This window comes from Gastrolobium bilobum, unplaced genomic scaffold (genome assembly GCF_033153095.1).
Source record: "Gastrolobium bilobum isolate Gb01-03AN ecotype WA unplaced genomic scaffold, APGP_CSIRO_Gbil_v1 utg24366, whole genome shotgun sequence".
Lineage (NCBI taxonomy): Eukaryota > Viridiplantae > Streptophyta > Magnoliopsida > Fabales > Fabaceae > Gastrolobium > Gastrolobium bilobum.
The window spans coordinates 2,742-17,220 of record NW_026897488.1 but is presented as its reverse complement, the minus strand read 5'-3'; the positions used below and the strand labels follow the sequence as shown (position 1 = coordinate 17,220).

Here is a 14,479-nt window from a genome sequence, read left to right as displayed (position 1 = left end):
AAATGTTGGAAATAAGCAAATATGAAATAACTTTACTTTTGCTCTCTCTTTTCATTGAACCCTACTCTAGTGTATACGAGATCAAATTATCTACAACTTAGCAGAAAAAATATTAATTCCTTAAGTATTTTACTTTACATTTAAAACTTTTTATCTTTACTTTCATAACCGATGCCCTTAGAGCACTGACTAGACAAATCAATGAATGAAAACCATAAACAAATCGAAAAGGAAGGAAGAATGGTAATTTTACTTTCTAAAATAAATAATTTTTTGTTACTATGAAGAATTTTATAGCTTATGGATTACTATTGAAAGACTCTTTTCATGGTGCCAATGACTTTGAATTGATACAAGCAAGGTGAGGTCGGGAAATAGGAGCAAATAAAAAAATTAATCACATGTACCACATCAAATAACAATGCACTTCCCATGATACCAATTCCATCAACATGTCTACTGACGACTATGATTGCTATTGCTGATAGAAGTACCTATATTTCAGATCACACATTCCAAATTTCTAGAAGCAATACACAACAATAAGACAATAATTGGTTTTTGCATATAACACATTTTTCTTCCTCTTGCTGCTTTCTACAATTGATCATCTTGGAGAAGCTGGCAATCACATAGGTCACGTCCTCTTCAATAGGAAACCCAAAATGATGCCAATCAAGCCAATAAGAACTACATACATAAATGGTATACCACCACGGCTTCTGTTGGCTTCACGCCTCAAAAGATCCTGTGCATGGAAGATTCCAAGTCAAACCATAATTCTCCATGAGAACCATAAATTCTAAAGAATCTCAATATAATAGTTATTAACTTCTGCACTAAACACTTTTCAATTATGGCAAATATTGGCCAAACCATAGTACATAAGGCTCATCGACTTGCGAGGGTAGGAGTGAATATTGATTGTACGCAGCATTATCCGTGCATTTTTACAAAAAGGTTGTTTCTCAAACTCGAACCCATGACCTTCCGGTCTCAAGGTTGTAAAGTTGCTCCAAGGTTCACCCTCTAGCACTACTAATGTCTAATACTCAATTAAGGAAAATGATCTAGCGTTCAGAAGAAGTTTAAGTGGGGCCTAGTTTTAATCCAGTGGCTGACAAAGAAAGAGCAGAACGCAGAAGAGTGTCAATTAAGAGCGCACGACTATAATTAGCAATCAAAACATACTGGGCAATGAACAAGTCCCGTCCTTCCTATTATGATTTCAGTGGGAAAGAGACAACTATAGGAATACTGCAACAGGCCATTTAAACATTTATCCTTTATATTTCTCATGTAGGTGATAAAATAGCTAGGTACGGATTAAGGAATTGAAAAAAGAGGTTATAAAACAATAGGCAAAATATAATGTGATTGGTAAGAGTGGTAGATAATTTAAGGATGTTCATTGGTTTGCTTTGGTTGATTTTCAAACTATCCACCAACCAAACTATTATACTCAGTTTTGCTAAATGAGTAACATAACTAAGCCTATGGATAACATGAATTCAACCAAAAGGCTTTCAAGAATCATACGGTAGCATATGTTCACACAGTTTACTACTTTTTGAGATCTGAGAAGCAAAAAAAATATATTTTAAAAACTGGAAACCAAACAGGTTCCCTTTGGTTCCCCTGCCTCCAATTTCCTGATCTTTTATTACTTTGAATCAGAAAAGTTTTCAAGATATTCAGATACACTTAATTCATGAATAGATTGACTAAGATGATCTCATCTTTCCCAAACTGTAAACTCAGACATAAGGAGATGGATATTAAATTCATTTCATCCTAATAGGTCCATAACATAACAAAAGAACAAATTAGAAGTATTGAAAGAGTAAGTCATTATAACTTCCAATATAGAGTGCACTTGTCGAAAATAATAAACTAGGAATACCATAATGAGTATATTAAAATTTTCTGGGTAGACTGTCTTAGGTTCATAGGATAACCATCAAGATCTCCTATGACAACATTCAAAATAACACATGTAAAAGCATGCTTAAAAGAAAAAAATTTCAGAATAAATTTTATACCAGTTCTTGTTGAAGCCTTTTAGTTTGCTCAACAGCAGAATTCCTCTCCTCAGTTGCCTTGGAAATAAGAGTTGTTGCCTGAAATAATAAGAAATTAAAATGAGAAGCATCAATTTTTCAGAATTCATATCTCACTCATGGAACCCAGAAAAATATAGCACTAATTTCATTAACAATGGAGGCATAGCCTCTTTTTACATACACTAATACAAAGATAAAATGCAGAAAATAAACCCCAAGAGACCTCAACTCCCCCTCACAGCCAACACACCTAGGCTACAAGAGTTCCTCAGAGGACCCCAAATTTCCCCATTAACCAACTCTGCATTCATGCATAAAGAAACCCATCCTAAACATATATATATATATATATATATATATATATATATATATAGCTAGTTCCTAACTAATGGGCTTGGATATTTTCTTAGAGCCCATCACTCACCAAGAGCAATGCTGAGCTCTTCTTTGAGTTAGCAGAGATAACCACTGAAGGCAATGGCCAGCAAGTTCTTCCAATAATAGGATTATCAATGTAAATAAATGACATGAATCAATCAACTTCAAAACAGTTTATCTGCAAGGGCATTCCTATATGACATGCTTAAATTAAAAACCATAGAAACTCCTTGTACCAAAAAAAAAAAAAAATAGAAAATCACAGTACCACAAGACTATGAAAGATCATTGATAAAAGGCCAGTACAGCAATAAAATCCTTACATAAACTCAGAATACTTCAAATTTATGCATTTCAAAAACATATGAAAGGTGATTCCAACCTCGTAAAACTAAATTAGAATCATCATGATTTTTTATATCTCTACAGTCTACAATGACATGCAAAATTGTCCATTTGGGTTGGGGTCAACAGGAGCTATTATTGCATGCAAGTTTGGGTTGGGGTCAATTGCCAACATCAAGCATTAAAGTATTTTGTGCTGCATAGAAATTATAATGTGAACTGCTTTTTTTTTTAATAAAAAAAAAAACCTTGTTATTGTTAGAGAGAAAAGAGGTAAAGTACGACTGGCGGAGGACAAGATATCCTTCTAAATGTCAAAGAGCAAAGATGTGAGATATATATGTCACCTCAAATGAAGCATCTTGATGTTCAACCTGCTCATTGAAAGCTTTTGAAGCCTACAGGGAACGTTTATCACAACAAATAACCAACATGAAAACATTAAATGTTTTGATTAAAAATATATGCAAACCCCACTGTTTACTTCATCAACATCAACAACATCTTTATCCCAAATAATTGGGGTCGGTGGTAGATGAACCCAAATGAAAGTTACGAAGGGATTGAAAAAAGCAAACCCCACTGGTTACTTACAGGCATAAATTCCAAAGCACTTGAATGCCCGTTTTCTGATACAGATGCACGAGGTGAAGAATCTTCGTCGGATCCTTCTCGGACTGGGGATGGTGGTTGGGGAGGAGGAACATAAACAACTCTCAATTTGCACTCTTCCACAGCATAGCCAGATTCTTTATTGAACTATATGCAATGAGCAAAGAAAACCATTAAACAATGCAAGGTGAGTTAAAACTGTAGCATATGTCACACTCACACAGAGTTATTCTATCAAGAAACAGTTTATTATTTGTTGAATGGTTACCATTTCTGGAGTGATATCTTTTGCTGTTGCTCCAGGGCTTGCTACTACACTTTGAAGGAGAAACTTATCCCTGCATTGCATGTCAGGAGGTGCCTCCTTTTGGGCTTGCATTGTTACTGAAAATATAAATAAGACACAAACAGTCAATACATAAAAGGGAAAGTTGCTTACAAATGTTGCACACAGAAAAAGGGAATCCTGGTGCTATAAAAACTACCCCAAGAGGCTTGTGGGTCAATACTAATAGCAGGCAGCATTTGCAAATGAATGCTGATTACATGAATCGAACCTGCGACCTCAGGGTCACAAATGTCACATATCCAACACCAATGTTGTGCCAAGGTTCCCTTATGTTGCACACATACGCGGGGGGGGGGGCAAAAAATTGACCCCAAAAATAATTCAAAATATTTCACTAATCACCATGCATAACAAACTACCAGTTTAAGCATAGGGATACATAATCAAGCAATAGATTGTTCCTCTATGCATGCCTGTGTGCTTTTGTGTGCAAGAGAAGAGAGAGAGAGAGACCTGTAACATCACATGTAGACCTAGGCAACACAACTCCAGTGTTAGGTCTAACACAATACTTCTTCGGATTTGTCGTCTTAACCTACAAACCATGAATTTCACTTCAAATCAAAATTACAAGTCTCCATACCACATATACACACACATAAATTTTCAAATCCAAAAAACTAGAAATAAATGAAAAGAAAAGAAAAAGCATAGAAAGTAAGTTAGAAAAGAAACACCAAAAGTAAAATTGGAACCTTGAAAGCCACATAGTTATCTGTCTTGTTAGACAACTGCAAAGAGCATGAGATCTGCTTCCTCAATTCCACTATTTCGCAAAACCCAAAAGCCAGGAAAAAAAAGAAAGAAAGAAAAGGATATTAGAACAACACCCAGAAGCAGAAACCGAACAAAAAACCCAAAAAACCGAATTAAAGTGAAGATTTTTTTTTTTTCGGAACAGAAGAGGCTCACAGCCAAACTGCAGCTCCTGAGGCTGTATGTGGATGAGCTCGCCGGAACTCATGGTGGAGGGATCGGAGGTGAATCGCCGGAGACCAAGTCAATGTTGGTTTTCCGGCGAGAAAAAACGGTTGTCGTAGGTAGAGAGAGAGAGAGAGTCAGAGAGCTGCACAACGTGGGACACTTGTTTATCCCTATGGTCTATGGAGTGATTTGGGTACGAGGCATCAAGAGGAAGGGTATTTTGGTCTTTTCTCCCTCCAAAATAATGATCACACTAGTTAGTTCTATTTTTATGAAAAATATACCAGGCAAGTTATATTTACAAATTTTTTTTTTTTACAAATTTTTACAGATTATACTAATTATGACCGGTCATACTTTAATCATGCAGTGTACGATCGGTCATATTTAGTGTAATTTGCAAAAAAAAATTGTAAACGGATCATATCCCAAAATATATATATTTTATACATTATCATACTAATATTCTAAGCAGTTTAGCAAATTTTAATGTAACAATGTTTTATTTTTAATCTAATGGCACATTGGATTGTGTACTATCATTTATAAACGGGAAAATGATGTGTCATTTTAAATGACACATCTCATATTCTTTCACTCTTACAAAGAGATGAAATTCGTATTTTTTATTATCAAAAAAAAAAAAAAAAAAACTCGTATTTTTAAAAAAAAAATCCTTCATTTTTTTGATGATTTATCTCATTCTCTAATTTAAAATAACACAATTTTATATTCTTTAAAATCATACATTTTTCCCTTTATAAATTGTAATAGAGTGACTCTCAAACTACATTAAAGCATCTCCATCATGATCATGATGTGTTTTCTTTTTTGTTTTTCCTCCTTTTAAATTCTTGCTTCCTTGTGTAAATTTCTTTCCCTTTTATTTTTCTTTCCAAGGTTGATATTATTCTTTGTGGGTTTGTCAAAATAAAGTATATATTCTTTTTTATAAGTTTAGTTTGAGTTCATTGGCTTACTTAAGGAGGAAATATTTTACCACACTTATTTATAAAAAAAATTGTTTATCAGACTAATTAGATAAGTTAGAAAATTTTAAATATTATACATAATTTTATCAATTTTTTTATGAATATTTTCAATTCAAACTTTCTATAAATATTAAATAATAATTTTTTATATTTTTCATTTTAGATTACTCATTTAAAAAATTACTAATAAAAATTACAGGTTTATAATGCTTCTAGTGACAAATAAGCTTGAATTGAAACATTGGTAAAATTTCAAATATCAACAATTTGAGCTCGTGAGAAATAATATTAAGAGAGGAACAGTTTAATAAGAATTCAAAAAACCTCTTACGAAAAAAAGAACAAGTTTACTGCATAGTCATAAGTTGTCCTTGAGATTGCTTATGAACGAGTTATTATAAGAAGCATTATCAAGGCTAGAGATAATATTGAAAGCAATTTGTTTTCAATCTCTCATGCTTTGAAACAGAGAAACACTTTACATTTTTCTAGAATTTTCCAGCTCTCATAAACAAAATAAACAGTGATCACCGTGTATTCAACCACTTTGTAGCTTCCAAATGACTTTTAATCACTGTCTTACGTGGCATTTTTTTGAATTTCTGAAAAATTACATTTTTTAAAATTTTAAATTTTCAAATATTATCATAAACTAAATGTAAAAATTATATTTTTAAAAATTGAGATTTTTAAACAAAAAAAATTTCTACTGTACCAAACGCTCCATAAAAGTAGCATGAATTTATTAGTATGAATTTAAGCTGAAGAAAGTACCAACACCACAGAAAGTACCAACACCACTAACACCGAACTACTCAAGCGTAGCTGTCACAGCAAGCACAGATCCATTTGGAGGCTTTTCTTTTGGACTCACCGCAACCCATAAATTTGTGTACAATTTTGCTAAAGCATAGTTGCTAATACAGAGAGTTGTTTGTGCCCATATAATATAAACTTCCAATTAAACTTGACTAGTTATATTAAGGGGTGTTTGGTATGAAAGATATTTTTTTTATCGAAAAAGAAAAATTGTTAGGAATTTGGTAGAAATTTTTTTATTCCAAGTAAGTTACGAAAAAGCATTTGATTGATGGTAAAATATTAATAAAAATGTGAATCAAAATTACCAAAATACTCATGCAGTCGTATAGTTTAGCAAGGTATTTGTCTCAAAAGGTTATATTCAATATCTGAGAGAATGGGAAAAAAAAATCATATACTAGTAGGTGGATAATTTTTTAACTTTGTGTAATTCAAAAGGAAAATGTGGGGAAAAAAAATTGCTGATATTTTGTTCACATTTCTTATACTAAATATGGTAAATAAATATTCTCTATCTCACGTTCTCGTTATTCCAACTAAAATATCCATACCAAAAGGGTAACTAAAGACAATCCTTATATCCAAACTTACTCTTATATATTTGCAGAGGCTTCCGGATTTTAGTACATAAAAATTGGCTTTACTTCAATCATTGATCGTATTTTCCTCTTAAATAATTTACCCTTTTCTTTAAATCTGTTTGCCATGACAGTTCTGCAATGGATTCTTTATCTTTCCTTTATTTTCTTTTGCTTTGGTTTCTAAATTCATCTTTACGAATTCTGCATGATAAGTCATGTACAGTCTTATACGTAAGAATCCGTACCTAATTATGAAATGGGAGAAGGAAAATGCTTGCATTTTAAAGAGACAGGAGCGTTTGGTAGAAGAAAAATTTCATTTTATCCGAGAATCTCAATTTTCAAAAATATGATGAAAACATTCAATTTACGATAATATCTGAAAATTAAAAATTAAGAAAAGTCAGTTTCCTGAGAATCCTGAAATATACTGACTACGTTCTATGGACTATGGCTAAGATAAATATAATTTCACAGCTTAGGGGGTGTTGGGTAGGAGTTTTTGGTGTAGATATCTAGGCAAATCAAATTGGTTTTCCAACTTGTCCATGTTTGGTAGAAGCTTTACAAAAATTCAACTAGGAAATTGTTTCCCTAGCATTTGTAAATGTACTGTTTCAGAATACCACGTCTAATATAGTATTTTGGGATTACTGGGGAAAGTAAAAAATGGAAGTGCCCCTGGAGACGAAAATGACCCTATACAAAGCTCTATTGGCCTTGCATCTCGGAAACGAAACATGATAAATCAGAGTGATCTAGTGGACTCTCGTGTGATCCTCTTTGATAGTGTTCATAAGGTCACAAAATCAGGAAACACCTTTTTTCACACTTTGAAAGCATGGAAAAACGAAACTTTTTTCATATTTGGAGTTGGCCTTATACTAGGATTTACAAACGAAACCAGAGGTTGACATCATCTTCTAAGAATGCAGTGTCAAGAACAGATACTGGACTTGGCTGCCTAGATAAATTCATAGCACTTTGTAGCTTTTGAATTTTCTTAGTGATGGAAGGGTGATGACAGTGGAGTTGAAGGTTTGATGTCTTCAGTTACATCCTCTTGGAAGAACAAATAAAAAAGGTTAAATTTGTAAATTACACCCATTTTCCCAGCAATATTAACCCTCCAACCAAACATAAACTTATCAAACTTTATTCAATTTTTTCAATAAAATTTTGGCCTACCAAACAACTTTTTTTTAACTTTCCTACTAAATTTACTTTCGTACTATATTCTTAGTAATTTATTTTCCTTATAAAAAAATTCTTCTCTTCTACCAAACACCCCTTAGACCTTTCCCTAATCCTCTCCCAAACCACACATTTGAGCAAAGCCCATAGCACCTTAAGCCATCCTAATATGAATATCCCTTGAATTGCCACAAAAGTAAGTGTTAAGAGTGTTAGCGTGTTGCGGTAGTCCAACAAAAGCAAGTTTTACTTGGGTATTACACTGAAGAATTCAGCATCATGCCAAAGTAAAACACAATGCCTTTGAAAATTTTAGAACATAAAAATGAGTTTTGTACAGTGTAAAACATGGAGTGTTCCCTCTGATAGAATTCACAATTCACAAGAACAAGTAAACTGGGAACCAAGAGAAAAGACAACACTTTCCCTTTTCCACAAATAATGCTAAGCACCACAATCTTGAGAGCTTTGTGTCCAAAAACAAAAACAAAAACAAAAACAAAAACAAAAAAAAGAATCTTGAGAGCCACTATACATTCTATCTGGAAAAGCCACAATACATTATCAAAGATTTATCAATAACAAGTAATTAATATAACTTATCCTAATAAATACAATTTATCAAAAATAATAAATCCCTAAACTTTTCCTTGAGCCAACAACGATATAGTTCTCCTTCCCTCTTCATAAGTTGAGGTACAAAACAGATCAACCAGTTTGATCATAATTCAAGATAACACACGAACAACCATCGATACAGCACAAATCCCAGATAATCAGATAAGTATTGTATCTAATTTACTTGTATATATTAGATGTACATCACTATCACTATGGTCTATGGATGGGATGGAAAACACCCATCACTAAATTTAAAATTTAAACCATATCAACTTTATCTATAATCAGTCTCTTTTAAAATAGTTTTCAATGGTATTAATCAGTAATACCATTAGCAGCAGAAGCATCTGAATGAGATAATTGCTGATTACGAGCTTGAGCAGTTAAACCAGCAAACCAAGCAACCCTCATCAGCTGTAGACCAAGAATTAGCACCCACCAACAAACCAACCCCCTAACTGTATGCATCATCCATGCTGGTGCATTGAGCTCAACCCCAAGCTTTAATCCCCTCATTAGCTGCAAGACACGGTAAGACTCATAAATGACTGGGGTAACAAGCCAAACTGGTGATTGCCAATGCCAAGTCAATATCTCAGTCAGAATCTGTACTGACAAAAGAAGAAAATAAGGACCAAGTAGAACAGCAAATGAGATTAAAGGTAGCTGAGGTTGGAGGAAGCCCTTCTCAGATCCAAACATCATCAACAATGGGACAATAAATCCAGTAAGAGTTGCAACAATGTTCCAGAACTGGTAACTGAAGGGAGCCTTGCTGTTACAGTCTTGTGTTGGATACTTTGGCTGGGAACAAGAATCAGCCATGAGGAGAAAAAGGGTTGCACCAAGGTTAAAGATGCAATCAAGTCCAACCAAGGAAAGCAGGCTGGCTATATTGGGGCCAAGAAAGATCGAAGACATTGGTAACCACAATGTTGGGACCATGCCGGTCGCAAGGAGAATGGAAGGGCCCAGAAGCCACATGGGCCATTTGAAAAACTGAAGTTGCAGACCTTGCTGATATTTTTTCTCTAGAAGCTCTTCAGCATTTGCTGTTGATGAGTCAGCTGTTTTACTAGGATCAAGTGTTTCAAATATATTGGCACTATTCTGCAAGAAACTACTACTTTGATTATCAGTAGGAGCATATGTGACAGGTGATGGTTCCCATGGAGTCAACTTTGTGCAGCATATGCAGGATTGATTGATGTGAATACTAGGAAAAGTGAGTCCTTGGAGTTGCAATAGTTTTCCGGATTTCAATAATCCATGGCTTCTAGGATGTGCCCTCCAGAAAGTGGAGGTATGTATTTTATACTGTGTTTGAGTTAATGATGCCATTCCTCCATTCATTCTTGACTACAGATGCTCTAAAGGTTTTTATGCTCTTTGTTCTCAGGCACCTGAAGTTAAAAAAGAACAAACCGCTGATGACACAAACACTGTTAAACTCCAAAATCGAGAAATCACAGACTCTGTTTGAGTGATGTGTACTGTTATTGGAAAGCATACAGCACTATCTTGGATGCTACTTTAAGCAGAGTGTAAGTCTAGCAAATCTAGCAATTTAAAAAGAAAAATGATAAACAAATATAAAAGTTGTTCAAGAGACATGTAAAAAGTGGATTACAGGAACTCTACTATACAGTACCTAATACTGTTAATCAATGCTGAAAGAGGCACACAAATAGTAGTGCTTTCCAAAGTGAGACTGGGAAATCTTCAGTTACACCAGTTGTCCCCTGATTCAATAAAGCTAAAATTCAAGCCTGTTTCATGTTTCACTTTTCTTTTCTTTTCCCACCAGTTCCCAACAAACAAAAAGGAGACAGTGGAAAACATACTTCAAGTGTACTAGACGCGATCCAGGTGAAAATCAGAAACTTGCTCAGATTTCAGAGTAACAAAGCCATATAAAGTGGTGAAGGTTTAAAGACCTATGCTATTTGCAAAGCCAAACAAAGATAACAAAAAGGGAAATCTTTTACCTAAATTGGGTGTGCTAAGTTAGCAATGCATCAGATCAATAAGCACAAGCAATTGGTTTATCTATGTTTATTTATGAATTGTTCATCTACAAGTGTTCTAAATTAGCCAGCTAATTTCTTCATCTGTTACGGACGTGGCTAGGGTTGATAATTCAAGTAAGCCTAAAGCATGGAAAGTATATCGAAGGAGACAAAAGAGTTAGTTAGGAAAAAGTCAAAGTGTAATTAGTAATAGTCCTTGTGTATAAAAGTAGAGGAAGTTGTCTTTTGTGGGCATTCAGTTGTAAACTTCTAATTGACCACGGAGGGTGCTCACTAGGTGTGAAGAGGTGCTTCCCTTGGAAGTGTCTTGTAACCTTGTAAGCTCCTTGATCCATATTAATAGAAATCCTAGTATTTTCTTGCCTCCTGTTCTGCGTTTTGGTCTGAAATCTTTCTTGGTTGGTAACAAAATCACTCAGCTCGAATCCCAAAACAGTAAGCCAAAATACCAAGCAAGTGAGCAAAGCAATAACTAAATACAAGTCGGCTATAATTTTTTAGGATTTTAATTTAGTTCCTCAGGGATTTTAGTCAGATAGAAAGACAATCTAGTTAGCTGTAAAAATATTCTAGTCAATTAAGATAGCAAAATAGCTGACTAATTTCCATGAAACATGAGTTAGTATCATGATGCATTTTTCCAGTCAACTAGCCAACGAAAAGTGAATCTTTAGTCAGCTAGAATTCTCTGAATTTGAAGATTTCAGACATTGGTTCTTCAAAGTTCAAGTTTGTGCCACCAGTATACTTCCTTTGTTTTAAAATATCTATCAAATAAGATAATTTCACAAGAATTAAGAAAGCTACCAAATAACCTCAATTATGAGAAAATCTAAATACATTAAACTGAATTACCCTCTGTTATTCCATTTAGTAAAAATACTAAAAGTCAAGGATTAAAAACGGGCAGGCAGTTGGTATAAAACTAAGCTCCCGCTATGTGCAGGGTACGGGAAAGGTCAGACCCATTGCTTGGGTCTATAGTAAGCACGCAGTCTTACCTTACATTTACAAGAGACTAATTCTATGAATCGAACCTGTGTGTGTGTAACCTCCAGGTCACACATGGTGACAACACCAACTACTGTGTCAAGGTTCCCCTTCTTGATTTTCTTATGTTACATATAAAATGAAACAAAACTCATTATCTAAAAGGACAAATATTTTAAGAAGGAAGGAGTACTATCATTCTAAAACACATAAACTTGTGTCAAATGTTCAGAGTATCCTCAGAACAAAACTTCTTCATCATAGCAACCAGTTTAGCTGAAACTTAAAAAAAACCAGATTAGGGAGGAATCAATTTACACCTATGTAAAAATTAGGACTCTATTACAGTATTATTAACCGTGTATTTTATTTGCAAATCATTTAACTGTTCACCTGAAATAAAATCAAGGGTTATATTCTCACATTAGTGTAATTTTTGGTCCCTCCCCACTTTAATTTTATAATTCTCTCTATTAATTCACATAGGTGAATTTACACTAAGAAATTATTTCACATTCAACCACCCTACTTAGCTATGCACTATTCTCTTTGGCTTATTATTTGATTTACATATGCAGAGAAACATAGCTTGCCTAACCTAATTCCAAACAGAGATAAGAGAAAACAAAAACAAGAGGTCATTGACCAAACAGGGGACAACAAAAGAGAAAAGAAAGATTCAATGAAATTCAGATGCGAATGGTAAGAAAATTGGAGTGTGACCTTTCGGCGAAGTAAGCATCGGCTTCGGATTCGTATGAACACATAAACGAATACACGAGGGGTTATCACTTACCAGATTTCCTTTTAGGTGGACGAAAATAAACAACTACCAATCAAATGAATTTTCTTATGGAAAAACTATTATTGACTTATTGTCAAATGTCAATAATAATAATTTACAATTTTTTTTATTTTTATTTTTATAATTCTTACAACTTCAATTATATATTTCATTTTTGTTGAGTATAAATACTTGAGAGTATATTTTTCAAAATATATAATTGAGGTTGTAAGAATTATAAATTTAACCTATTCTTAATAATAATTATTATTATTATTATTAAATTGAGATTGGTTATTGTTTGGAAAAGTTGGGTTGAATAAGCCATTATTTGTTTCAGAATCCTTAATAATGTTTTTTTTTGTGTGTGTAGATGTTTACTTTATTTTTTTATTCCATATTTTAATGACTTTAATTATTTCTTTGGAGGCACGCTCATGGGCTTTTTGACCCTTTTGCCCCTCATTAATTAATTAATAACCAATTTTCCCCTGATCAAGAACTATCCACCAACCTGCCCCCTTTTAGTCGAGTACCTTGCTGTTTTAGTCGAGCAAATGGTCAATCTTCAGAAAGTGGACTACCGCAAATTTAGTCGACTAAAAAATTATCTTAATCGACTACATTTTTGGGATATTTAGTCGACTAAATATCGACGGATTTGTTTTTTAAAAACCCCCCATTCGGCAGAGGGGGAGTAGGATGACCTAATCGACTAAGGAGGCGGCCCAAACCCCAAATCCGCAGGAGCAGCTGAAGAACGCCCCAAACCCTTCCTTTAGGCGTGTGGATTGCCCCCAAATTTGGTCCAAATCGTGAAATCTGAAGGATAGGTAAGGTTTCTTAACTTGCATTGTGTTTTAGGTTTAGGAATTTTTTGTATTTGTTTGTTGTCCGAATTTGTGAACTCTAATCAAAGCGTTTGTTGTAGGTTTTGTAACCCTAATCTACTAAGGTTTATTTTTTTGCATTGTGTGAATTTTTTTGTTTGAAAAGTTTGTATGGGGCAAAAGTTTGCTTTTGGTTTACAGCGCTTATGTTGCAAGTTTTCATTACCATCATGACATGTTTCATATAGTTAAATGCTGACATGTTTCATTGTAGGTACCCTAAACAAATGACGAGTCGCAGAAGACCAAGCGATGAGGGCAATGAGTCACTTGAGAGACGCACCAAGCATAGGCAAGAGCGGCCTTCTTCGTCAAGGCGACAAGACGAAGAGCCTGATACTGTTGACCTCCCGTATGGGTATCTGTTTGAGGACGACCCTGCCGTCCACGCTTCATTCGTACGTGACCATTTGAACCGGCCGTTATGTGCTCCAAAATCTTTGGATACAGCCTTTTTTGATAAGGAGGGATTTGAAATTGTGGGGGTGTTGGAGGCGGCACATCTGAGGGTGTTGGCCAAGACCCTATGTCCGTATTCAGAGCTTATGGTGCGGGCCTTCTACCATAACCTCAGCTACGTACAGGGCGAGCTGAGGTCGAGGGTCTGTGGAATAGAGATCATCATGACGGCACCTGCATGGTTGGAGATACTCGGCTATGATTTTGACTCTTCTCAGACTGTGGTGTATGACGCTGATAGTGGTGTAGTACTTCCAGGATATGTACGAGAGGATGCCGTGCAGGAGCAGAGAAGAGTCCGTGGGGAACACTTGCACTATACGGTGGGGTTGCTTTCTGTGGAGTCCCGTATACTACACTATGTCCTCACCCACGTTCTGTTTCCGCGATCTTTTAATCATTCCAGGGTGTTGGAACATGACATTCCCATTATGTGGGCTATCCG

The 14,479-nt window shown here is 34.7% G+C and overlaps 2 protein-coding genes across 5 annotated transcripts; both read right to left on the bottom strand.

The window, feature by feature from the left end:
* Positions 1-331: 331 nt before the first annotated feature.
* LOC133307335 (vesicle-associated protein 1-2-like) lies at positions 332-4,840 on the bottom strand. The gene is made up of 8 exons (XM_061507830.1): positions 4,660-4,840; positions 4,443-4,513; positions 4,201-4,282; positions 3,667-3,782; positions 3,381-3,545; positions 3,134-3,184; positions 2,043-2,120; positions 332-748 (listed from the first exon to the last, which is right to left on the bottom strand). Exons 1-8 carry the CDS (start codon positions 4,709-4,711, stop codon positions 638-640), a joined length of 726 nt encoding a protein of 241 aa, XP_061363814.1. The 5' UTR covers positions 4,712-4,840; the 3' UTR covers positions 332-637.
* Positions 4,841-8,784: 3,944 nt separating this feature from the next.
* Positions 8,785-12,715, bottom strand: LOC133307336 (uncharacterized). Of its 4 annotated transcripts, XM_061507831.1 has the most exons (3): positions 12,625-12,697; positions 10,533-10,623; positions 8,785-10,284 (listed from the first exon to the last, which is right to left on the bottom strand). In XM_061507831.1, the coding sequence occupies exon 3, from the start codon at positions 10,232-10,234 to the stop codon at positions 9,197-9,199; it is 1,038 nt and encodes a 345-aa protein (XP_061363815.1). In that variant the 5' UTR covers positions 10,235-10,284; positions 10,533-10,623; positions 12,625-12,697; the 3' UTR covers positions 8,785-9,196. The 4 variants fall into 4 exon arrangements, with proteins under 4 accessions (XP_061363815.1, XP_061363818.1, XP_061363816.1 ...); XM_061507834.1 differs by lacking the exons at positions 10,533-10,623; positions 12,625-12,697 and adding an exon at positions 12,698-12,715; XM_061507832.1 differs by lacking the exon at positions 10,533-10,623 and having other exon boundaries at positions 12,625-12,712.
* Between the last annotated feature and the right edge of the window lie 1,764 nt (positions 12,716-14,479).